The 26,001-nt window shown below is 48.0% G+C and overlaps 1 protein-coding gene across 2 annotated transcripts in view; it reads left to right on the plus strand.

The window, feature by feature from the left end:
* Positions 1-22,428, plus strand: part of GALNT18 (polypeptide N-acetylgalactosaminyltransferase 18) — a 374,597-nt gene extending 352,169 nt beyond the window's left edge. For both annotated transcript variants that reach the window (XM_063946432.1, XM_063946433.1), the window contains exons 10-11: positions 9,203-9,367; positions 21,942-22,428. In XM_063946432.1, the coding sequence (XP_063802502.1) occupies positions 9,203-9,367; positions 21,942-22,088 (312 nt within the window). In that variant the 3' untranslated portion in view covers positions 22,089-22,428. The remainder of the gene's footprint in view (positions 1-9,202; positions 9,368-21,941) is intronic.
* Positions 22,429-26,001: the final 3,573 nt, after the last annotated feature.

Genomic DNA, 26,001 nt, shown 5'->3' on the forward strand with positions numbered 1-26,001 from the left:
AGCAAGGATGTAGGCGGACATATCTGTATGCGAAAGACACAAATTTAAGTAAATGTACAAATCGCGTCTCTGTGGCGGAGCATCTAAGTCCTGTTAAGCGTCTCACTGATGGCGCAAAAACACTAGGTGAATGAGGCCACATCTGTAGTTCAGGCTCAGACACTCTACAAACACTATTAGTTAAACATTTCCAATACCATCGTCTGCCCATTGCTGTGCTGCTCTTTCCACTGTATAACTCTGTCTGAGGCTTCCTGCTGCCTCCATTCCCCTCCTCACATCATGTCACTGCCCCTGTCACATGCAGCCCTGTCCTCACTGACACATCACTCATCTCCTGATATATTCTGTGCTGCTGGGGACCCTGCTCCTCCCATTATATAACTCTCAGTCTGTGGCTTCCTGCTGACTCCATTCCCCTCCTCACATCATGTCACTGCCCCTGTCACATACAATCCTGTCCTCACTGACACATCACTCATCTCCTGATATACTCTGTGCTGCTGGTGACCCCGCTACTCCCACTATATAACTCTGTGGCTTCCTGCTGCCTCCATTCCCCTCCTCACATCATGTCACTGCCCCTGTCGCATGCAGCCCTGTCCTCACTGACACATCACTCATCTCCTGATATACTCTGTGCTGCTGGGTGACCCTGCTCCTCCCACTATATAACTCTCAGTCTGAGGCTTCCTGCGGCCTCCATTCTCCTCCTCACATCATGTCACTGCCCCTGTCACATGCAGCTCTGTCCTCACTGACTCAATCACACAAATGGGAATGTTACGGTTCGTCCAGTCCGTGTCTCCTTATGATCTGGGTCTTATCTGGGTTCGGAACGTTCTGTATGCATGCTAAGTGTCTACCAGGAGATCAGCTTGGTATATAGGCTAATGTTTATAAAGCACTCTTACTGTTGTGTAATAAGAAGCAATAAGCATTGCATGTAATTAGTTTCCTCTTAATCCCATATTGATTACCAATATTACCATCTACATGTGCAGCGTGTTGCTTACAGGGTACAATGGCCCTCATTCCGAGTTGATCGCTCGCTAGCTGCTTTTAGCAGCATTGCACACGCTAAGCCGCCGCCCTCTGGGAGTGTATCTTAGCTTAGCAGAAGTGCGAACGAAAGGTTAGCAGAACTGCTATAAAATATTTTCATGCAGTTTCAGAGTAGCTCCAAACCTACTCACAGATTGCGATCACTGCAGACAGTTTAGTTCCTGTTTTGACGTCACACAAACGCCCTGCGTTCGGCCAGCCACTCCCCCATTTCCCCAGTGTAAAAAGGGCACGCTGTCTGCCGTAATGTGTAGCGAGGGCACGCTGTCTGCCGTAATGTGCAACAAGGGCACGCTGTCTGCCGTAATGTGCAACAAGGGCACGCTGCCTGCTGTAATGTGTAACAAGGGCATGCTGTCTGCCGTTATGTGTAACAAGGGCACGCTGTCTGCCGTTATGTGTAACAAGGGCACGCTGTCTGCCGTTATGTGTAACAAGGGCACGCTGTCTGCCGTTATGTGTAACAAGGGCACGCTGTCTGCCGTTATGTGTAACAAGGGCACGCTGTCTGCCGTTATGTGTAACAAGGGCACGCTGTCTGCCGTAATGTGCAACAAGGGCACGCTGTCTGCCGTAATGTGCAACAAGGGCACGCTGCCTGCTGTAATGTGTAACAAGGGCATGCTGTCTGCCGTTATGTGTAACAAGGGCACGCTGTCTGCCGTTATGTGTAACAAGGGCACGCTGTCTGCCGTTATGTGTAACAAGGGCACGCTGTCTGCCGTTATGTGTAACAAGGGCACGCTGTCTGCCGTTATGTGTAACAAGGGCACGCTGTCTGCCGTTATGTGTAACAAGGGCACGCTGTCTGCCGTTATGTGTAACAAGGGCACGCTGTCTGCCGTTATGTGTAACAAGGGCACGCTGCCTGCTGTAATGTGTAAAAAGGGCACGCTGTCTGCCTTAATGTGTAAAAAGGGCACGCTGTCTGCCTTAATGTGTAACAAGGGCACGCTGTCTGCCTTAATGTGTAACAAGGGCATGCTGTCTGCCGTTATGTGTAACAAGGGCACGCTGTCTGCCGTTATGTGTAACAAGGGCACGCTGTCTGCCGTAAGGTGTAAAAGGGTCTCTACCTGGTGTAGTGGCGCTACTGTGCGGCGTAATTTGAATAATGGAGACTACTGTGCACCGTTTTATGAATTGGTATTATTTTGTGGCCACACCCCTTCCCCACGAAGCCACGCCACTATGTATTTTTGTGCGCGCACTGCCCCTGTTTTGCATGCAGGTGTGGGGCTCCGATGCCATTTCTTGCACACAGTGCTAAAATGTCTAGTTACGGCACTGATGCTAGGTATCCATTTCTCTGGCCCTGAGCAGGTCCTCTCCAGGGGTGAGGGGGTGGACTTGGATGGGATGGGGGGCAAAGCATTTTGTCGCAACTGGGACCGCCGCTCGCTAGTTCCGCCACTGGATGTATGGTTGATGTAACACATAGCACACTGACGAACAACCACCTGTGCGCTGCTGTACATTGCAGGGTAAGGGCTGAGCGAGACTCTCAGGCTCCCAGGAAGCGCGGCCACGTAAATTGGGTCAGGCAGCAAATTGGGACCTCTCAGAAAGGACATTTATCTTCCGGCTGTGCTGCCGTCAGCACGTCCTCGCTGTGTGTCCCCATCTGTGCATTACATACTGACGTGTCCACAAAAACTGCTCTAACAGAATTGCAGACACTGCTTCACACCCCGGGGTGGTCTGTAGGAAGGCTCGCGTGACAGAATGCTATGATCAGGGTTATTACATCATGATTCAGCGCAGGTCTAATAATAATACCCTCTTATTGCTTGCTACATTGCTGCACTGAGCAAAGTATTCATAACGGGAATTGTATTTCTATTGCTTCCTCTCACTTCATGTCTGGCACCCGATCAGTTATAATGATGCAGGTGCCCAGTCATTGCTCAGCAGGCGGTCTATCAGACCATTATACCAGACGGTCCTTCAGGCAGTTATATCAGGTTGTTATACCAGGCGGTTTCAGCAGAGTTATATCAGGCAACTCTTTCCGGCAATTGTATCAGGTTGATATACTGTAACAGGCGGTTATATCAGGCAATTATATCAAGCGGTTAAATCAGGTTAATATATCAGGGGGGGTCTTTTTTCCGCCCTGGTATCCCCCCAGCACACTGAGTATTACCTGTACAATACTTGAACCTATCTGGTAATAGAATTTCAGAGAATTGGTTACATGCGTTTGCAAAGACATGTTTAGCTGCTGAGCCGCGCCAAGGCCTCTCCGATATCAGCAGTCCTAACACTACATAATAGCAGTGCCCACATAGGGCCATGTGACTTGTCTATAGTAAGGCCTCATGATAGCAAGGTCCTTGTAGTGCTAATGGGAGATCTTATGGACGGCTCTCAGGTAAGCTAGCCCTCAGTCTGGATGCGGTTTTGTAAGAGTCTTTATCATGAGGCCTTACTGTAGACAAATCACATGGCCGTATGTGGGCACTGCCATTATGTAGTGTTAGGACTGCTGATATCGGAGAAGGCATAACACGACTCAGCAACTAAACATGTCTTTGCAAACGCATGTAATCATTTCTCTGAAATTCTATTGCCAGATATGTTCAAGTATTGAAGTGTTGTTACAGGTGACAGTCAGTGTGCTGGGGGGGGAGCTACCCCCGGAGCCAGAGCCGGTGCTAGAGTGTTTGGCGCCCCCCTGCAAATTGTCACCCTTAAGGAAGGTGCGCACCGCAAAATGAGGTGTGGTAACACCAGGGAGGGCCATGGCCACAATGGTACCCACAATTCATATTACACCACATAGTATTCACGTTACGCCACACAGTACTATCCTTTATACACAATGTCCACAGTAGTGCCTCTTATTAGAGGTGTAGCTAGGTGCCATGGTGCCCGGAGTAAGGGTATGTTTCAGTGCCACCTCCTCCGTACTGAATTGGGGGCATGTTACATTTGAAAAGAAAAATATATTTTAAAATTGGTGACAGGGGCAGTTCTAGACCTTGAGGAACTCAGGGCAAAAATTTAATTTGCTGCCCGCCAATCTTAATATAGGGACAGTGCGCGCTGTACGCATGCGCAAAAATATAGGGGCCACAGAATTGTACCAATTTACATTACACCGCACGGTTGTGTCCATTAGTCACATTACACTGCACAGTCGCGTCCGTTAGTCACATTACACCACACGTCAGCCTCCGTTAGTCACATTACACTGCACACTAGCGTCCGTTAGTCACATTACACTGCACACTAGCGTCCGTTAGTCACATTGCACTGCACAATAACGTCTGTTAGTCACATTGCACTGCACAGTAGCATCCGTTAGTCACATTACACTGCACAATAGCGTCCGTTAGTCACATTACACTGCACAGTAGCATCCGTTAGTCACAGTACACTGCACAGTAGCGTCCGTTAGTCACATTACACTGCACAGTAGCTTCCGTTAGTCACATTACACTGCACAGTAGCGTCCGTTAGTCACATCACACTGCACAGCAGTGTCCGTTAGTCACATTACAGTCCACAGCAGTGTCCGTTAGTCACAATACACTGCACAGTACCGTCCGTTAGTCACAATACACTGCACAGTACCGTCCGTTAGTCACGTTACACTGCACAGTAGCGTCCGTTAGTCACGTTACACTGCACAGTAGCGTCCGTTAGTCACAATACACTGCACAGTAGCGTTCTTAGTCACATTACACCGCACAGTATCGTCCGTTAGTCACATTACACCGCACATCAGCATCCGTTAGTCACATTACACCGCACATCAGCGTCCGTTAGTCACATTACACCGCACATCAGCATCCGTTAGTCACATTACACCGCACATCAGCGTCCGTTAGTCACATTACACCGCACAGCAGTGTCTGTTAGTCACATTACACTGCACAGTAGCGTCCGTTAGTCACATTACACCGCACAGTAGTGTCCGTTAGTCACATTACACTGCACAGTAGCTTCCGTTAGTCACATTACACTGCACACTAGCGTCCGTTAGTTACATTACACCGCACAGCAGCACCCGTTAGTCACATTACACCGCACAGCAGTGTCTGTTAGTCACATTACACTGCACAGTAGAGTCCGTTAGTCACATTACATTGCGCAGCAGCGTCCGTTAGTCACATTACACTGCGCAGCAGCGTCCGTTAGTCACATTACACTGCACAGTAGCGTCCGTTAGTCACATTACACCGCACAGCAGCGTCCGTGAGTCACATTTACACTGCACAGCAGCGTCCGTTAGTCACATTACACCGCACAGCAGCGTCCGTTAGTCACATTTACACTGCACAGCAGCGTCCGTTAGTCACATTACACCGCACAGCAGTGTCAGTTAGTCACATTACACCGCACAGCAGTGTCAGTTAGTCACATTACACCGCACAGCAGTGTCCGTTAGTCACATTACACTGCACAGTAGTACCCACACAGGAGAGCACCTTATACGCATTATGCGGCCAGGTAGAGACCATTGTACATCCCTCATTCCCTACACAGTACTGCCCCAGTACCTGCAGGAGGCCCTGACTGCTCCTCTGCCTTCTCCTCATGTCTCTCGGAGGCGCCGTTACCCTCGCAGCAGCGGCTCTGTAGGATGTCGGCAGTAATGCCTGGAGGGAGGGAACGGGTACTAATTACTCGGGCCACGGACTGATGGAGGGCCCGGTGGGGCCCTGGTTCACCGCACTCCCTTCCCCCTCCCTCCTTACTGGGCAGCAGCATAAGCGCTCATCATGGCAGCACAGCACATGGTGCAGTGTGCTGTGCTGCAGTGAGGCTGCTGCTACTGCTGAGCCTCTGCCTGTTCGGGTAGTGGGGGGAAGTGATCACACCCCCCCCTCAAACTGACTCTGGCTGAGAGGCTCAGGGCCCCCCTGGACCCCCACACCCTAATCGGCACTACAACGATTTAAAAAAATAACTTTTTCCACAAGGGGGTGTGGCCACGCCTCCCATGATTAGGCCATGTTCCCAAAAGATGCCCGGCTCAGCGTTGTGTGGGGGCCGAGGCCGCGTACTCAGCCCAGCTCTCTGGGGAAGGATGGGGTAGAGAGCCACGCTACACGCTGTCAGCGCCGCTACCAGCGTGACAGGCGCATCGCCAGCCGGCATCAGCGGGGATACAGAGCAGGACGGCGCCTCCCTGCACTGCATCCCCTTGCTGAGCGGGTAGCACCGGCTCTGCCCGGAGCTACCCAATCTTTTATACATTTTGTGGACCCTATATCCCTTTATTAGGTAACTTTGTGAGTACAAAATATCTAAAATACATTTGCAGTGGGTTTTTTTTCAAATGACAGTACAGTATTATTATCCTGTATTTATATGGCGCCACAAGGGTTCCGCAGCGCCCAATTACAGAGTACATAAATAATCAAACAGGAAAACAGCAACTTACAGTTGATGACAGTATAGGACTAGTACAGGGTAAATACACATAGTTACATCAGCAGGTGACACTGGAATAAGTATCAGGTGGCAGAAGACTGCTGGATGTGGTACAGTTGAAGATTATTAAAGTAAGAAAAAGGATAAGCACATGAGGAAAGAGGGCCCTGCTCGTAAGAGCTTACATTCTAAAGGGGAGGGGTAGACAGACAGGGGTGACATAGATGGGGTACATAGAGAATGTGGAACAGAGGGTTAGGATGAGATTTGGCTGGGTTTGGTGAAGAAGTGGGTCTTGAGAGCCCGTTTGAAGTTCTGTAGGGAGGTGGAGAGTCTGAGGGAGGGAGGTAGGGAATTCCAGAGAAGTGGTGCAGCACGTGAAAAATCTTAGAGGTAGGAGTGGGAGGAAGTAATCCGTAGGCAGGAGAGTCGGCGAGCATTAGCAGAGCGAAGAGGACGGGTGGAAGGGGATCCAGTCTCTAAGTCGACAGTAACTAGGTCGACAATGTCTAGGTCGACCACTATTGGTCGACAGTAACTAGGTCGACAGGGTCTTTAGGTCGACATGAGTTTTTCACAATTTTTTTCTTTTTTTTTTAACCTTTTCATACTTAACGATTCACGTGGACTACGATTGGAACGGTAATGTGTGCCGAGCGAAGCGAAAGGCACCATGCCCGAAGCATGGCATACCATGCGAGGGGACGCGGTGCACTAATTGGGGTTTCCGGTCACACTACGAAGAAAACGACAACAAAATAACATTAAAAACTCATGTTGACCTTTTGACCTATCGACCTAGCACATGTCAACCTAAAGACCCTGTCTACCTAGACACCCTGTCGACCTAGTTACTGTCGACCAATAGTGGGTCGACCTAGTTACTGTCAACCTTCCATACCACACCCGGGTGGGAGTGTAAAGGGAGATAAGGTCAGAGATGTAGATGGCAGAAGAGTGGGTGAGTGCTGTGTAAGCAAGTGTGAGAAGCTTGAATGGGATTGTGAAAGGGAAGGGGAGCCAGTGAAGGGCTTGTAGGAGAGGAGAGGTGGATGTAGTGCGTTTGGTGAGGAAGAAGAGCCGTGCAGCAGCATTGAGGAACAGTACATAACGGGAGCATAGACTGGGCCTTTATTAGTGCTACAGTAAGAACATGGGGTGGTCTTCAGTATGCCGACTGTCGGGATACCGGCGCACAGTATACCGGCGCCGGGATCCAGACAGCCGGCATACCGACAGATTTTCTCCCTCGTGGGGGTCCACGACCCCCCTGGAGGGAGAATAAATAGCGTAGAGCGACACCGCGCCCGCAGCATGGCGAGCGCAGTGAGCCCGCAAGGGGCTCATTTGCGCTCGCCACGCTGTCGGTATGCCGGGAGCCCGGCCGCCGGCATACCATACTACACCCAGAACATGTAGGTGGCTATGCAGTAACTCGGTTCATGTTCACAATGCTGAAATGGTTTAAATGTGGACATCATAAATGTGGACACCTGGGAAATGCCGACATTGGCCCTAGTATATCGGCAAGGGTCAGGCTTACCACTAAAACAGAATACGGACATTATATCAGTGCCGGCATTATGGACGGTTGGCTTAGGGAATATGGACATAATATACTGATCCCTATAAGGGTAGATGCACTAATAGCTGTAAAAGGGACAATGGTGGGTTGCCCATAGCAACCTATCCCGTGCTAGCTATCATTTTCTACACTGTACTATATAAATGATAGCTAAAATCAGGGGCAGGATCACCATTTATTTCTATTCTGCTGAATGTCACCAACATTGGGTTGCCTGTAAATAAGTAAAACAAATATATTTATATATATATAAAATGACATAGTAGAAAATGTAAAAATGGCTAATTCAGTGTATTAAATCACGTGCAAATTAAGTATATTTATATTTAAAATGCAGAGAAGAGTAAAGCTGGGCAGACACCTCGCCACCCGGCCAGTAATCCACGTACGGATGTACTGATTGGCAAAGTGTTCGCACTAACGATCTTATGCACACACACCAATCTACCACCTGATATGTCTGGCTGCAGTCTCATTTGAATGTGCACACCGCCTTTGTTAATTCAGCCACTGCCGACTTGTCCCGCAGTCGGTGTGTCGGCCTAACTCGCAGCTAGATGTATCTGCAAGATATATCACCATCGCCGTGCTGCAAGGCCGACGCAGTGTGTCTTAACGGCGTCATTTACAGACATCAGGTGTACTATCGATATATCGTTCATCGATAGAACAAATTATATTTTGATATTTTGCATAGCTTACACGAAGGGGGGGGATGCTCCTGGCTGTAGTTATTACCACATCGGAGAAATAGAATAACCCTGCCTAAAGAGCTTGCTAGCTAATTGGTCAGCAATGCTGAAAATAAATCAACAGTCCTAAATCAACGCTATTACCGGGAAGCAATATTGCCACAAAATTCTAATATATCCTCTAGTTACCATGCACCAGCGTATCCCCAGGGTCAGTACATTGGGGGTAATTCAGATCTGATCGCAGCAGCAAATTTGTTAGCAGTTGGGCAAAACCATGTGCACTGCAGGGGAGGGGGGGGGGGGGGGGGCAGATGTAACATGTGCAGAGAGAGTTAGATTTGGGTGGGTTATATTGTTTCTGTGCGGGGTAAATACTGGCTGCTTTATTTTTACACTGCAAATTATATTTGAGTTTGAACACACCCCACAGTTGTGCGAATGGTGAGGCTGAAACAGTGTTTCTTCTCTGCAGAACGTTTACTACACAAACACCCAGCTGCTTCACGTGGGCGTCCTGAGCCCGACCATCGATGACGACGACAACAGGTGTCTGGTGGACGTGAACAGTCGGCCGAGGCTTATTGAATGCAACTACGCCAAAGCAAAGCGGATGAAGCTGTACTGGCATTTTCTCCAGGTACTATCGCACTCCGAGCCGTGCTCTCCGCTGTGTATTCACACTAGGGTTTTGCTCGTGATCAGAATGAGAAACACGACTATGGAAACAGAACAGTCTGTGTATATACACATTAGTCACCAACTTCCCCTCATTTCCAGGAACAGGCCAGATTATCAGGTTTTTCTAAAAAAAAAAAAAAAAAATGTTCCTAGGAAATGAATCTATTCTGCATAATTCATTAATGGAATAATACAATTCCTCTTGCCGGATCTCTCTATGTATTTAAATGGAGTGTTTCTAATCGATGAGCCTACATATAGCAGAGGGGGCTCTCTCCCTTTACTGGCAGCAGACCAGCACTGTGCAGACCGTCAGCCCATAACTACAGAAGCTACAGTGCAGGCCATCCTTGCAGTACGTGTTGTGTTATGTATATAGGAGAATCCCCCTCACTGGCAGCGCTCAAACAGGCTGCACTCCTATCCGCACAGCAAGTCATGCCCGTACACATGTGCTGTCTCCACCCCTGGATGCACAATGTGTCATTTTCTGTGTGGCGCCATCAAGTCAGACACACCTCTGAGCCACCTGCCTAATCACGCCTCAGTACAACCACTCTGATTGGCCGGTGCCTGTGGGTTCCTTTCACTGCTGCGGTGTGTATGGCACTCGTCACAGCTGTCCCATCCATGCCACAAAGGGGTCCACAGGTAGGGCAACAGGACAGGGCCCTGAGATTAGGACTGCTGCCAGGTATGGTGGGGGGGGGGGATTATATTAGTCTGTACGGATTTCAAAGTTGGTCACAAGTAGGAAGCCATGTTCAGATTAGTCATACTACAGATGCGTCCTCATACACCTAGGCTCAATACGCCGCGCAGCGCGAGGGAGATAGCAGGTCCCGTGCAACTCAGGTACTCAGGTAGCGTCGGCCATCTTTCTTTGCAGAAAATGCATCTTCAGGCCTAATTCAGACCTGATAGCTGTTGTGCGAAATTCACAGGCGCGAGGCCAAACTGTGAAAAAATCCTGCATCTTTTTTGATCGCTAGGTGAACACAGGATCATTGTCGGGAAGCGGTCGTTTGGGGGGTGGTAACTGGCCGTTTTCAGGGAGTGTCTGGAAAAACGCTGGCGTTCCCAAGTGTTTTCAGGGCGGGTGTGTGACGTCAGCTCCGGTCCCGATCAGCCTGTTTGTATCGCACTGTAGGAGTAGGTCCTGGGCTGCGCACACACTGCACACACTGGAAAAAATCATTCGATGGTGCGTTTGCACAGCTTTTCGCACGGCGTACACAGACTTGCACGTCTTTTTTTCACTCTGGCTGGGCGGTGACTGAATTAGGTCCTTAGTCGTTATGAAATGCGGCTAGGACGTACCGGTAGACTGCGCTGATTAATTTGATAAGCAACACTTGTATATTGTGTGTGTGTGTGTGTGTGTGTGTGTGTGCGCGCGCGAGTCTGTATATGAAACACAAAAGGAATTTGTATTGGAAAATATGCGGCTGCTGCATTGTAGCACTTCTTATACAGATTCAGAAGCTCAGTCACACACAGATATACAAGTGTCGCATATCAGATTAAACAGCAGTCTCCATGTGCGTACAAGCCGGATTGCGTTGCAGCGAAGATAGCGCCCGGTACTAGAGTATCGCAGGACCAGGCAGGCCGAGCTGGACTATTGGGCGTGACTGCAGCAATGATGTTTGAGGACACATCTGTATAGACAGATAAATATCCCTCTGCCGCATCACACCTCTCCTTCCTGGATTATCCTCAGATGCGGCTAAGTTATTGGACATGACAAATTGCCAGATCGGGAGCCAGCAATGTGGGCTTGTTACGGAGACGGCGCTGACAGGTGGCGGGAGGTCAGAACATCACAATATTTCATTGCATGAAGCGACTGAGAGGCCAAACAGGCCAAGAAATTGTGTTTTTATTCTCCCAGCGTTCAGGGAAAAAGATCCGTTTTCAGCCTTAAACCCACAAACCACTTGGCGCCTGTTATCTGTTGTCATTTTCTGCTTCAGGAAAATCACTTTGCACTTAGAAGATGAGCTTCCCAGACAGAAAATACACCAGTACGACGCAAGACATATGTAATGCGTCTCCTTATCTGATGTGCGCAGAAAGTTACCTCACACTGAGAAATAAACGCACTTTAGGTTTCTGACAGAGTGTAGGACGGGGTGGTGTGACACATACATGACACTCATCCTTCCACAAGCAGGGAACAGGCCGGTAGGTGCACCCCCTCCTACCAGGGGAGGAAAGAGCTGCACCCACAATCCCTACTCTGCAGACCGGTCGTCCACGTCCGGTCATTGTGCAGATGTAACCAGGAATTCCCAGTCACAGCTGTAGCACCGGTCGTATGTTCAGATCCCTCCCGGACAATGGCCACTCCGTCTGCACACAGTACCGTGACCAGCACCTGAACCAGAAAAGTGATCCCATTACTGTTACACTATCATAACCTCGCCTCTGTCCCTCGATGTGCAAGAGCAAATCCCAGCGTTCTGTCACTTCTTATTGCTGCGACAAGAAAATATAATGATCGTTTATATAACCAGATAATGAATACGCCCCTTACAGGTCTATCTATTAGGAATCAGTTTGTATTGAGCGTCTACTTCCAATTGTTACTAAGGTTTCACTGCTATGTATTAAACAGAAGTAGCAGTAGACAGCGGTCAGGAGAAGCGGATAACAGGTGGTCATACGTTCTGACACCACCTGTGTGCGACAGGGTAATCACCAAGTATGCGTCACCGGAGGACGGCGGCTGCGGGAGAGGGAGCACAAGATACCCCCAGACACCTAAAGCTGGGGATGGCAGCAGCTTTCGGGAGCAAGCTTGGTACATAGGGTCAGACTGCAGTCCCTGTAGAGAATAATGATTTTAATGCGGTCTGAAGCGTAAGTAGCCGTATGCAGGACGCTGTTGTTACATAGCCGGCATACACAGAGTCCTGCGGAAAGTGTAGTGTCCGCGTCATTCCATGGTACATACTCCCCTAGACAGGAGACTCTCAAGAGGTAGCAGTACTGATTAATGGCTCTGAACGCTCGCTGATCCCCACAGAACGCAGTCGCCTTGGTAATGAGTTCCCACTAATTAAGTCACCTGCTCCAGCAAAGGCCGTTTATCATCTCTCACAGGTCGTCTCACGTTCAGGGAAAGTTTAAGATGAAAAAAAACGTATCTTGTTCAATTATACCCCCTAATTAAAAGAAATCTATATATAAAAAATGTAAAACACACCTCTGGTCAGCGTTTGCTGTATTTACTTTTGACCGGTGGTTCCCAAACTTTCTTCAATCACTGCGCCCCAGAGTACCAGCTGATCTTACACGGCACCCCTAGACCAAAAGTCTCTTATTGAGAAATGTAACAAAAACGATTAACTTAGTAATTGCGGTTATAGGTCAGCCTTAAGGTTAGTTATGTGCTGGTGGACATGGCTGCACTTCTGTTCATTCACGTATTATACAGTCAACAGCCACCAGCTCTGGCTTAGGGGGTCATTCCGACCCGTTCACACGCAGCGGTTCTTTTTGCCGGGCAACGACACCAGGACCGAAGAAAGCGATCGCAGGCACGATCGCCAGAAGATTGACAGCGGGAAGGAGGATCAGGCGTCTACTCACAGTTTCCCGGGCATGGTAAGGCGAACGCAGGCGTTTGGAGGGCGGATGTCAGACGTCAAAGCCGAGCCCATCATAGCTGAATCCGTCATACAGGGTAAGTAACTGCAGGGCTGGTCTTTTTCTGCAGGAAACTTTTTTAGCATAGCAGGGCTGCACAAGCGATCGCAGCCCTGCTATGCTAAAATACATTCCCCCATAGGCGGCGTCTAGTTGATCCCATGAGCAGCAAAAAGTTGCTACGTGCGATCAACTCGGAATGACCCCCTTGTTTTGATTTGGTCCTGGATCTGCACCCGCGGCCCTCAGTGTGGGAACTGCTGCTTTAGAGAACAGATGTTTTGTAGTCACTTTGTTCTCGAGACCAAATTATTTAGTTTTGCTGATTCATATAGAGAAAAACAAAATAACGCTGAACAACAGTATGCATTGTGTACATAACGATCTGTTGTGGCACGCCTGCGTTTTTTGGTAGACTCCCTGAAAACGGTCAGTTGACACCCAGAAACGCCACTTTCCGGTCAGTTACTCTGCGGCTGCCATTGCGACTGAAAAGCGTCGCTAGACCTTGTGTAAAATTACATTGCCCATTGTGAAAGTACGTCGTGCATGCGCAGAAGTGCCGGGTTTTCACTTAATTGCTGCGCTGCGAACATTTTTCACTAGCGATCAACTCGGAATGACCCCCATAGCTTTTAAAATACAGCAAGAACCTAATGGGGATGTAGATCAGCTCAGTGAGTCAGGATGTGCTCAGACACGGATCTTGGTCGCGGCATATCTATATTCCTGCTGGAGAGGAACATGCTCTGTGGGACTAAGTAATAAATATCAATGCCTCAATATAGGTATGGAGCTATTTTGGGTAGACTTCCTCAAGGACTCCAGTGATTAGACTGAATAGCAAACCCACCCAGAGGAATATACCCCTGAGGAAGTTTCTTGGATGAAACGTGTAGATCTTGCACCCTAAGGAATACACCCCCCTGAGGAAGTCTCTTACATGAAACGAATAGAGTTTATCTTGCACCCTAAGGAATGCACCCCCTGAGGAAGTTTCTTGGATGAAACATGTAGATCTTGCACCCTAAGGAATGCACCCCCTGAGGAAGTCTCTTGGATAAAACGTGTCGATCTTGCACCCTAAGGAATGCATCCCCCGATGAAGTTTCTTGGATGAAACATGTAGGCTCTCTCTTCCACCTATGTACTGCACCCCCTAAGGAAGTCTTGTGGATGAAACATGTAGGCTCTCTCTTCCACCCTAAGGACTGCACCCACTGAGGGAATATTGTGGATGAAACACGTAGGGTTCTGCAGCAGCAGCATCACCTGACCTACGTCTCCCCTAGCACCCTGGCTTTTGCCGCAGCAGCACACCTGCGCTGCCTCTCCCTCAGCAGCACACCTGAGCTACTTGCTTGCACCTTCTAATTACCAGACTGCCAGGTAAATCCCTTCACAGACCAGCTTCCAGTTGCACTGCAGCCTCTGGGGTCTGTGATAACCCGATAGTCTCTGCGCATCCGTGATGTGAGTCTGTCAGAGTCTCTTGGTGGCTACAGTCAGTATCAGCGTATCCATAATCATAATCTGGCGCCAATAGGAATAGTAAAGAGCATGGAATTAGAACGATCAGATATCTGCCGTCATTTTATGGGTATTATGATAAAATATCAGCTGCATGTATGTCACTAGTAGTAATCTGGATGTATAGGCTGCATCAAGTGATATAAAGCAAGGGATAGCATATACTGTATGTAGCCAACTCGAATTGTCAGCTCTGTTGCCAAAAGTGAGGTTTCTCACTTCTGTTCATGCCTATAGATGATGAACTGTATAAACCTCCCTCTAGGATTACGGTGCTGATATTACATCTGAATAAAAACAGGTTTCTCTCCAGATCCGCTCAGTATTACACGTGTCCATGCCACGTGGATATAACGGATTTCACCGAAGGCATGAAAAATAATTATGTGCAGCGCTCTGCCAGTAATTAATGACCTTCCTTTGATTACACTCTGCTAATTAAGCAGCAGTCTATAACGCTGTGAAGGATTAGCCTGAGAGGGGTCAGATGGCTGCCGGACTGCAAGTCACTCACAGTAAATGGGAAAGCTGGAGACTCTGCTCTGCTGGAAAGCTGCAGCGCATTACTGTACACAGGCGTCCCGGGCAGCCATAGCCCCCCCCCCCATATGAGATGCAGAACTGCACATCCAGGATCTATTCTCTACTAGCTGTTAATGAGGCCACCAAGAGGTCTATTTATCACAGCCAAACTCATTCATAAAGGGCCGTTCCCGCATGATTAATGTGCATTATTATCACTGCAATTTACTATAAGCTGAACGCAGGCGATGGCCCACTCAAAATATACACCTCTCTGCCATATGCCGAAAATCAGGTGCCATATACTGAAGATGCGCCATCGAGAGCGGAGGGGGCCCAACAAGGAGACTGCACATGGCCCTCTCTTCTCTAACCGCTTCTGCGCAGGATAGCGCTTCTCGCAACGTCTTACCGATACCTAACACCATCTGATGATGGCGTTAATGATCGTCTCCCTATGGGGAAAGCATAGTCTGATGATGGCGTTAATGATAGTCTCCCTATGGGGAAAGCATCGTCTGATGATGGCGTTAATGATAGTCTCCCTATGAGGAAAGCATCGTCTGATGATGGCGTTAATGATCGTCTCCCTATGAGGAAAGCATCGTCTGAGGATGGCGGTAATGATCATCTCCCTATGGGGAAAGCATCGTCTGATGGCGTTAATGGCCGTCTCCCTATGGGGAAAGCATCGTCTGATGATAGCGGTAATGATAGTCTCCCTATGGGGAAAGCATCGTCTGATGATGGCGTTATTGATCGTCTTCCTATGGGGAAAGCATCGTCTGATAATGGCGGTAATGATCGTCTCCCTATGGGGAAAGCATCGTCTGATGATAGCGGTAATGATAGTCTCCCTATGGGGAAAGCATCGTCTGATGGCGTTAATGGCCGTCTCCCTATGGGGAAAGCATCGTCTGATGATAGCGGTAATGATAGTCTCCCTATGGGGAAAGCATCGTCTAATGATGGCGGTAATGATAGTCTCCCTATGAGGAAAGCATCGTCTGATGATGGCGGTAATGATCGCCTCCCTATGGGGAAAGCATCGTCTGATGATGGCGGTAATGATCGTCTCCCTATGAGGAAAGCATCGTCTGATAATGGCGTTAATGATCGTCTTCCTATGGGGAAAGCATCGTCTGATAATGGCGGTAATGATAGTCTCCCTATGGGGAAAGCATCGTCTGATGATGGCGGTAATGATAGTCTCCCTATGGGGAAAGCATCGTCTGATGATGGCGTTAATGATAGTCTCCCTATGAGGAAAGCATCGTCTGATGATAGCGGTAATGATAGTCTCCCTATGGGGAAAGCATCGTCTGATGATGGCGTTAATGATCGTCTCCCTATGAGGAAAGCATCGTCTGATGATGGCGGTAATGATAGTCTCCCTATGGGGAAAGCATCGTCTGATGATGGCGTTAATGATAGTCTCCCTATGAGGAAAGCATCGTCTGATGATAGCGGTAATGATAGTCTCCCTATGGGGAAAGCATCGTCTGATGATGGCGTTAATGATCGTCTCCCTATGAGGAAAGCATCGTCTGATGATGGCGGTAATGATAGTCTCCCTATGGGGAAAGCATCGTCTGATGATGGCGGTAATGATAGTCTCCCTATGAGGAAAGCATCGTCTGATGATGGCGGTAATGATAGTCTCCCTATGAGGAAAGCATCGTCTGATGATGGCGGTAATGATAGTCTCCCTATGAGGAAAGCATCGTCTGATGATGGCGGTAATGATCGTCTCCCTATGAGGAAAGCATCGTCTGATGATGGCGGTAATGATCGTCTCCCTATGGGGAAAGCATCGTCTGATGATGGCGGTAATGATAGTCTCCCTATGGGGAAAGCATCGTCTGATGATGGCGTTAATGATAGTCTCCCTATGAGGAAAGCATCGTCTGATGATAGTGGTAATGATAGTCTCCCTATGGGGAAAGCATCGTCTGATGATGGCGTTAATGATCGTCTCCCTATGAGGAAAGCATCGTCTGATGATGGCGTTAATGATCGTCTCCCTATGGGGAAAGCATCGTCTGATGATGGCGGTAATGATAGTCTCCCTATGGGGAAAGCATCGTCTGATGATGGCGGTAATGATAGTCTCCCTATGGGGAAAGCATCGTCTGATGATGGCGTTAATGATGGTCTCCCTATGAGGAAAGCATCGTCTGATGATAGTGGTAATGATAGTCTCCCTATGGGGAAAGCATCGTCTGATGATGGCGTTAATGATCGTCTCCCTATGAGGAAAGCATCGTCTGATGATGGCGGTAATGATAGTCTCCCTATGGGGAAAGCATCGTCTGATGATGGCGGTAATGATAGTCTCCCTATGGGGAAAGCATCGTCTGATGATGGCGTTAATGATAGTCTCCCTATGAGGAAAGCATCGTCTGATGATAGTGGTAATGATAGTCTCCCTATGGGGAAAGCATCGTCTGATGATGGCGTTAATGATCGTCTCCCTATGAGGAAAGCATCGTCTGATGATGGCGTTAATGATCGTCTCCCTATGGGGAAAGCATCGTCTGATGATGGCGTTAATGATCGTCTCCCTATGAGGAAAGCATCGTCTGATGATGGCGTTAATGATCGTCTCCCTATGAGGAAAGCATCGTCTGATGATAGTGGTAATGATAGTCTCCCTATGGGGAAAGCATCGTCTGATGATGGCGTTAATGATCGTCTCCCTATGAGGAAAGCATCGTCTGATGATGGCGTTAATGATAGTCTCCCTATGGGGAAAGCATCGTCTGATGATGGCGTTAATGGCCGTCTCCCTATGGGGAAAGCATCGTCTGATGATGGCGGTAATGATCGTCTCCCTATGGGGAAAGCATCGTCTGAGTTTGGCCTAGCCTTATTGCTGACTTTATCTCTCACCAATCACTGGAGCAGTAAGAGAAATGCTTCAGATAATGTTGAGTCTGTATTAGACAGTTGGTGATTGGCCGTTTCTTAGGCCGTCCTGGTTCTTTACAAAGCAGAATTTGCAAAGGAAACGCCATGGATAATACATACGAGACCAAATGCAAGGAAGGCGGACTATCAGTATCCATAATCCCTGCTTTAGTGTTACTACAGTATGATAGAGCCTTATCAGGGGCGAAATAAAGGCCAAATTCTACCATTAGAGGAACCTAGAATGTTACCTAGGCCTCAGTGCTTCTGTCAGAGAGTGATATACCAGTATCCAGACCTCCTCATATCCCCCCACAGGGCACCGGCCGCAGACTTGAAGGAGGGGAAGCCACCAGATTCACGGCTGCTTCTCCGCAGTGTCTGAATGGCGTGGCTCTGATGTCACAGCCAAGTGCCACTCAGAGTACTGCGACTCCACCTCTCCTCCGCTAATGCAAACAGCAGTGGGACTGGGTCACCACCCGGAACACTCCTGGATCTAGCCCTGCATGGCCAACCCTTGCCAGGTGATGCTGCCCCAGTGTAGAGCAGATCTGAGCCCATAGTAGTGACCTACAGTAAGGAAAACACTTCTAGGATTGTGGCTCTGATACATAAAAGCTTTATACTTTATTAATACTCATTAGATATATTGTGGCAAACTCAGATAATGACATCAGCAAAATATAAAAAAAAACAGATACTTCCTGATTCTGCTCCTGTTCGCACGGAAATCCCAGCTAACTCCTACGGCAAACGCATCACACAGAGTGTACATACAGAGAAGATGAGTGATGGTCCCCAGCAGCACAGAGTATATCAGGAGATGAGTGATGTGTCAGTGAGGACAGGGCAGCATGTGACAGGGGGCAGTGACATGATGTGAGGAGGGGAATGGAGGCAGCAGGAAGCCACAGACTGAGAGTTATATAGTGGGAGGAGCAGAGTACCCAGCAGCACAGAGTATATCAGGAGATGAGTGATGTGTCAGTGAGGACAGGGCTGCATGTGACAGGGGCAGTGACATGATGTGAGGAGGGGAATGGAGGTATGAGGAAGCCACAGACTGAGAGTTATATAGTGGGAGGAGCAGGATCCCCAGCAGCACAGAGTATATCAGGAGATGAGATGTGTCAGTGAGGACGAGCTGCATGTGACAGGGGCAGTGACATGATGTGAGGAGGGGAATGGAGGCAGCAGAAAGCCCCAGACTGAGAGTTATATAGTGGGAGGAGCAGGGTCCCCAGCAGCACAGAGTATATCAGGAGATGAGTGATGTGTCAGTGAGGACAGGGCTGCATTTGACAGGGGCAGTGACATGATGTGAGGAGGGAATGGAGGCTGCAGGAAGCCACAGAGTGAGAGTTATATAGTGGGAGGAGCAGGGTCCCCAGCAGCACAGAGTATATCAGGAGATGAGTGATGTGTCAGTGATGACAGCACTGCATGTGACAGGGGCAGTGACATGATGTGAGGAGGGGAATGGAGGCAGCAGGAAGCCACAGACTGAGAGTTATATAGTGGAAGGAGCAGGGTCCCCAGCAGCACAGAGTATATCAGGAGATGAGTGATGTGTCAGTGATGACAGCACTGCATGTGACAGGGGCAGTGACATGATGTGAGGAGGGGAATGGAGGCAGCAGGAAGCCACAGACTGAGAGTTATATAGTGGGAGGAGCAGGGTCCCCAGCAGCACAGAGTATATCAGGAGATGAGTGATGTGTCAGTGAGGACAGGGCTGCATGTGACAGGGGCAGTGACATGATGCGAGGAGGGGAATAGAGGCAGCAGGAAGCCACAGACTGAGCGTTATATAGTAGAAATGTGCAGAGTTCTCCCCAACAACATAAAATAGTTATTAGATGCTCCTGACACAAGGATTCGGGTAGAGTCTGGAGTCTAGAGTTAGTTGCACTTTTATATAATGATACACAGTAATTGTGCGATTCACAAATATACCAAATACAGATAAATCTATATGAGATCCAGTCATGTCTGTTTATGTCTCCTGGACACGTAGACGCAGATCCCCGTTGGTGACAGTAATAAAGGAACATACCCGGTAACACAGGTGGTGTCTGTGCATTATTATACAGTCACATAAAAGCCAGCAGCTGACAGTCTCCCAAACGTACACACAGAAGACAGAAAACCCACAGTCAGATGTATTTGGTGGAAATGAAAGCTCTGTGTGAAAGTACCTTTGATATTTGGAAGGGCTGAGCAGCGGCACAGCATCCTCTCCCTGTAATGTTTTATGCAGAGCCGTTATCCTTGCAGGTAAACTTTATAGCTGTGCTGGAGATTCTGCTAATGCACGGCCCACTCTTCAGCTCCCATTAATTATTCCATCCACTTTCACAAGGTTCCCGAGCACACAGACGTTTCCCTGACTCCAGCATTATTTCCACAGTCTCCACAAAGAGGCGATAGAACAAGCTCATTTTTTATTAGCCGGATCCTCAGACACACTGCCACAATGGTGGAGTAAATCACACACAGGCGGCTGTACAGAGAAAACTCTTCCTATTACAGTGGGTACATCTGTAGCTAGTCCCCTCCATATGAGTATCTTCACAGCCTGACCACTTATTAGCCAATACTGATGTTGTCTGTAGCTCATAGAGATCTGACTGATGTGCAAGACTCTTGTAGAACCACAGCAGAAACAGATACCCAGTAATTTCAAACTATTGTATTAAAACAGAGGGGAGTATCCAAGTACCTGACTGCGGGTTATTGTTTCGCCGGTGGCTATCCTATTAGCCATGATTCGGCGGGCTCCTCCCCCGATGCTGGCACTTAACTCAGCTGATAAGTGGTTGCTAGACCTACAATAACACATAGGATTGGGGACTTATCCCCGACCCCATGTGTTTTCACCCGATCACGGGTCTGTTTTCGTCCGATGAAAACGGACTGTAATAGGATACTGTGATAATGACCATAGGTCATTAATCGTAATATCCGCCCGTTTTCACGTGCCGAAAACGGATCTACTGCAATTGGATAGCACCCCCGCCACCCCCCCCCCAGAGGGAAAAAGCAAAGAACTTTCCATTTTTATGTTTGTGCTATTGATTATTGACCAGTATAGCATACAGTTTCAGACCTGGATTTTGGTAGATCCTAATAAATAAAGGCTAATATCTATAAAGGAAATTATTTTATGTAGTTCAAAAGAAGATGGGCGGCTCTCCGAGGCTGGCAGGTTACACATGCCCTGGTCTGAGATGAGAGGCGGGTCATCATATCAGCCACGCCCCACAGAGCCGCAAATTCCTGGTAGTGAACTTTCCATCCTGCACAATTCACTAGGAAATGGTTCGGATGCGGGAGATCTACCCACTCTTCCGCCAGTAATCCGGACATTCTGGGGGAGTAGGAGCAGAAATCCCGTGCTGTATCATGAACCTTTCCAACTGACATCAAATGCTGCTTTTCCCACTCCCTGCCCTATCACCAGGATACATTTCGGGTTCTGGTACTTAAGGCATTGGGGCATAGGTCACTGTGTGCCCGCTGTACATGGTGCACCTCCCTGGCAGATCCTGGCCCCCAAGTTGGCACATCCTCCTCTTGGGGCCCCAGCCTATAGCAGAATTACTTTGTGTCAGCTGAAGTTGCTGCAATAGGAAAATATAAAGACGCTTTTAGAACAGGGTATTGTACACTAGCATTAGCCAGCAGGAAGAATTCAGGGTTTGTAATAGATGTAACCAGTGCCACTTTCTCACAACGCTTTTCCTCTGTGAAGTCACAACGACCAGAGCGCCAATCACCTAGTGCCCCCTTTGCGTGGGATTATTACTGCACAGAGCAATACAAAGTTTTACAATGGTTACAATTCACATAACTCAATATTGTTCCCCGCCGTCAGGTCACGCTGATGTTTTCTTGCTCTCTTTTTACCACAGGGAGGATCAATACAAAACAAGAAATCCAAGCGCTGTTTGGAGCTTCAGGAAAACAGTGATAACGATTTCGGCTATCAGCTGGTGCTTCAGAAATGCAGCGGACAGAGATGGAGTATAACAAACTATCATAAAACCATCTCAACATAATGGCAGAAGAGAAGCTGTGATACCTCCGCTGTCCAGCGGGGGAGCCGATTACTTCCTCTCCTCAGCAGAGTCCGGCTTCGCTGCAGTATTTACTACTTGATTCTTTTTGCTACTGTGTAGCAACTGCCAGAACTTCGCCTGCTGTAAGTTTTTTTTATGGGCGCCTAAGTGGACTGGGTCTTGGGATTTAAAGTTTTTATTTAGGAATATTTTTGCGGTTTTTAGAGACGGTAAAAGGTGGGATGACGGTGGAATATATGGAAATATTTTGCAACTATAAGTGTAAATAAGTATCAAAATGAAGATATTTATAACGGACAATAAATTTTATGGATATAAACCTTGGTCGGCTAAATTCCTTTCTGTCCATAAGAAATTAGGATTAAACATTGTTCATTTCAACAGACAAGAACGTGAATATTTATATGAAGTATATATGGGTAGCAGATCTCCTGAGGGAAACGCTTATAGTCCCACTTGCGGGGGAGAGCGGTGCCCACCATAGGCTGTCAGGTGGCAGAGTGTGTTGGGGGGGAGGTTCCCATCATAGGCGGATGTCTCAGGTGGCAATGGTTGGGGAAGGGGGGGGGAAGATGGGCGGGGGAGGTGCTCATCATAGGCGGGCGTTAGGTGGCAGAGTGTGGGGGTTGGGGGGGGTAGTAGCGTGCAGACAGTCGTTGTACAAAACATTCCAGGGTTTTTTTAGTTTCACAACCCCTGCTGAGCCACAGGTGGCCCGGCCTGGTGTAGAGTTTAAGGCTGGGTAATTGACCTCCATCTAACTCCTTTCTCCCCCTATTACCGCTTGTTCCAGGATAGCCGGCTCATGGAGAGCTCCTCATACAGTTACGTCTGCAGCCTACTGATGTCCAGAGTGTTGTGCCACCTTCTCTATTCCACTAGGGGCGGTCTTCCACTAACCAAGTAGTTACCAAACTTTTTTTAAAGTCACTGCTTGCAAGAGTATCAGAATTTTTTTACGCCACCCCTAGGCCAAAAGTTTCTTATTCAGGAAAAAATATTAAAATGAAGTAAATTGTTTATATGTCATCCTGATGTTCAGTTGTGTGGTGAGGGACAGGATTCACTTCTTATACCGCTTTCACATCGCAAATGCCGGATCCCACCCGGTAAGAGAAACGTGTCCTTACCGGGTGGGATCCTGCATTTGGTCTCCTTTGATGGCTTTCCGACCCGGCAATATACCGGGTCGGTTGCCATAGCAGCGGGGGGGCGCAGCAGGGGCGGGGGTGGAGGCGGCGCTGGGAGATGAGCTCATCTCCTGCGCCGCCTCTCCCTATGCTGTGAATGGGAACCGTGTCGCATCGACGCGGCTCCCATTCACACTGCGCCTGACCCGGGATTCAACCCGGGTATAATCCTTCTTTTATACCGGGTTGAATTACCGGGTCAGGCGACCCGCTAATTCGCCGAAAGTGCTTTCACATCGCACACTGACCCGTGTCGACACGGCAATATGCCGTGTCGATACCGGGTTATTTGTGCGATGTGAAAGGGGTATTATTGTCCACATATTTTATGATTGGCAGCCACCAGCGCTGGTTTTGTCTGTTACATGGACCATAAATAATTAGAATTTTTTCTGGACCACCAATCCAACCCAGGGCACCCCTGCAAGTACCCCGAGGCACCCCAGGGTGCCACGGCACACAGTTTGAGATCCGCTGCCCTAACCTATGGCAGAATATTTAAGTTGGCACAACCAGGATTTTATAATAAACAATAAGATTTATGCTCAACAATAAAATAGGTGAAAGATACAAATATACAATCAGCCGGGAAGACGTACGACTACAAGTATCTCAGCAGGCAGGAAGATAAAACTCTGATTTGTTTACTTCTCTCTTATTCTTCTAGCTAGTTACCAGCCCGTCAAAATGACAGAAAATTATAACAGTAATGTCAGCGACGGCAGCTGTGTGCGCCCGAACGTAGCAACACTTATATTGCTCCGTCGGACGCCATCTAGTGGCTGCCGGTGCATAAAATACTTGAATTCCCCCCATAGAGGTGAGGATCAGCATTAGCCTCTTATTATATAGCATTGATAAGATACTTTTAAAATTCATATAGTATTTTTGCTGCCTTATGTGTTAAAAAAAAACCAAAACATTTATTGAAATGATCCCTAACCTATCTACTTGTCAGCTGGAGATTACAGCAAATGTATCAAGTCAGTGCGAGCTTTCACATCTATTATTTATCTTTCCATGGATTACTGTTTTTATTTTAAAATGGTTTTTATTAACAAGTAAAATAATGAAGTACAAAGAGAGACCCCGGATTTATATGCACAAGGACAAGACACGCAACGTGTTAGGTTTTACATTTTTAAAGATTAGCAAAATAAGAGTAATAAAAATGATGGTGGAAACAAGAATGTTCAATAACATGGGGTGAGAATGCCAAGTGAACAAAAATAAAACCGAATTCTGCCCACAATGAACAAAAAAGAGATGGAAGGGTAGAGAAAGAAAAGAATAAAGTAAAACATGGGAAAAGAGGAAGGAAGGAGGTAAACAAAAAAAATCAAAACAATAACAAAAAAGGAAACAAAAAGTTGTACAGGGCATGACTACCAGATGTGGTGAAAAACATCAATTTCCCTGCACTGTCTCCAGCAAAGATTGGATGCATGGGGAAAAAGCATGGCGGGCAGCGGGAGTATGTGTAATTGAGGCCTGTACCATACGGAGTTTGATGGCACCCCAGTCCTCACTATCCAACAGCGTCTTCAGATCCTGTCCCAAGCTGATTCATGAGACGCTTGTAGATGGGAGGCTGTAGCCAGGATTGAATGATTAAGGTGTTACCCTTGTGACCCCAAAGCAGGGAGAGGCGGAGATTGGTAAGGGCGAGGTTGAAACACTTGTTGACCAGATCCCAAAGTCCGAGTGTGAATAGTATGGTAGGGACAGAGTACGTGCATAGGTGTGTAGGTGATTTTAGATGAGAGGACATTACCTGAGGCTGATTAATATCTGTGGGCCTCAGCCATCTTCGGGCAGGAATTGTCTTTTCGGGGAGATAAAACAGTTCATTTTTCCAGCCCAGCAAATTACCTTTGGAGATTATCTGAATACCCCTATTAGGCCAGAGGACAGCGGAGGCTCATGGACAACCCTGGGTCATGAGTCTAATTTTTTTTATGCGGTCTGGTGGATTTTGCATGGTAGCCATTTCCAAGACTCACGTGTTACACTTATCTTAGTGGTAGTTCTAGGTCTAGGATAGGTTTTTTGTTAAGGTCTCCTTGACAAAGTGGCCTTCTGAAGTGAATGTAGTAGTATTCTGATCGCGTTTTTCTCTCTGTCACTTTGAATGCATCAGAAACCCCTCAGAAATGCGCCATAGCGCCCTAAGTTCTGAGCTACTGAAGGAAGAATTAGACAATCCTTCAGAGACTTCTATCGATCTCAGGAGTCACTTTTGGAGGTGGGTTAGGGTAGAGCTGAGTGGTGGGACGTGATAAAGAAAGAGAACTCAGAGGCTTTACCATAGGTTAGTAGCCATGACAAACTTGGGAATACAGAATACCTATCACGGCCTGAGAACGAGATTTTATTTCTTGACCTCGGAGTGTGGAGAAATCTCCCGGGTGAAGCCTTGGATAAAAGTATATATACTTTTCTCTATCGTCCTAGTGGATGCTGGGGTTCCTGAAAGGACCATGGGGAATAGCGGCTCCGCAGGAGACAGGGCACAAAAAGTAAAGCTTTTCCAGATCAGGTGGTGTGCACTGGCTCCTCCCCCTATGACCCTCCTCCAGACTCCAGTTAGATTTTTGTGCCCGGCCGAGAAGGGTGCAATCTAGGTGGCTCTCCTAAAGAGCTGCTTAGAAAAAGTTTAGCTAGGTTTTTTATTTTACAGTGATTCCTGCTGGCAACAGGAT

The sequence above is a fragment of the Pseudophryne corroboree genome, chromosome 11 (assembly GCF_028390025.1).
Source record: "Pseudophryne corroboree isolate aPseCor3 chromosome 11, aPseCor3.hap2, whole genome shotgun sequence".
In the NCBI taxonomy this organism is placed as follows: domain Eukaryota; kingdom Metazoa; phylum Chordata; class Amphibia; order Anura; family Myobatrachidae; genus Pseudophryne; species Pseudophryne corroboree.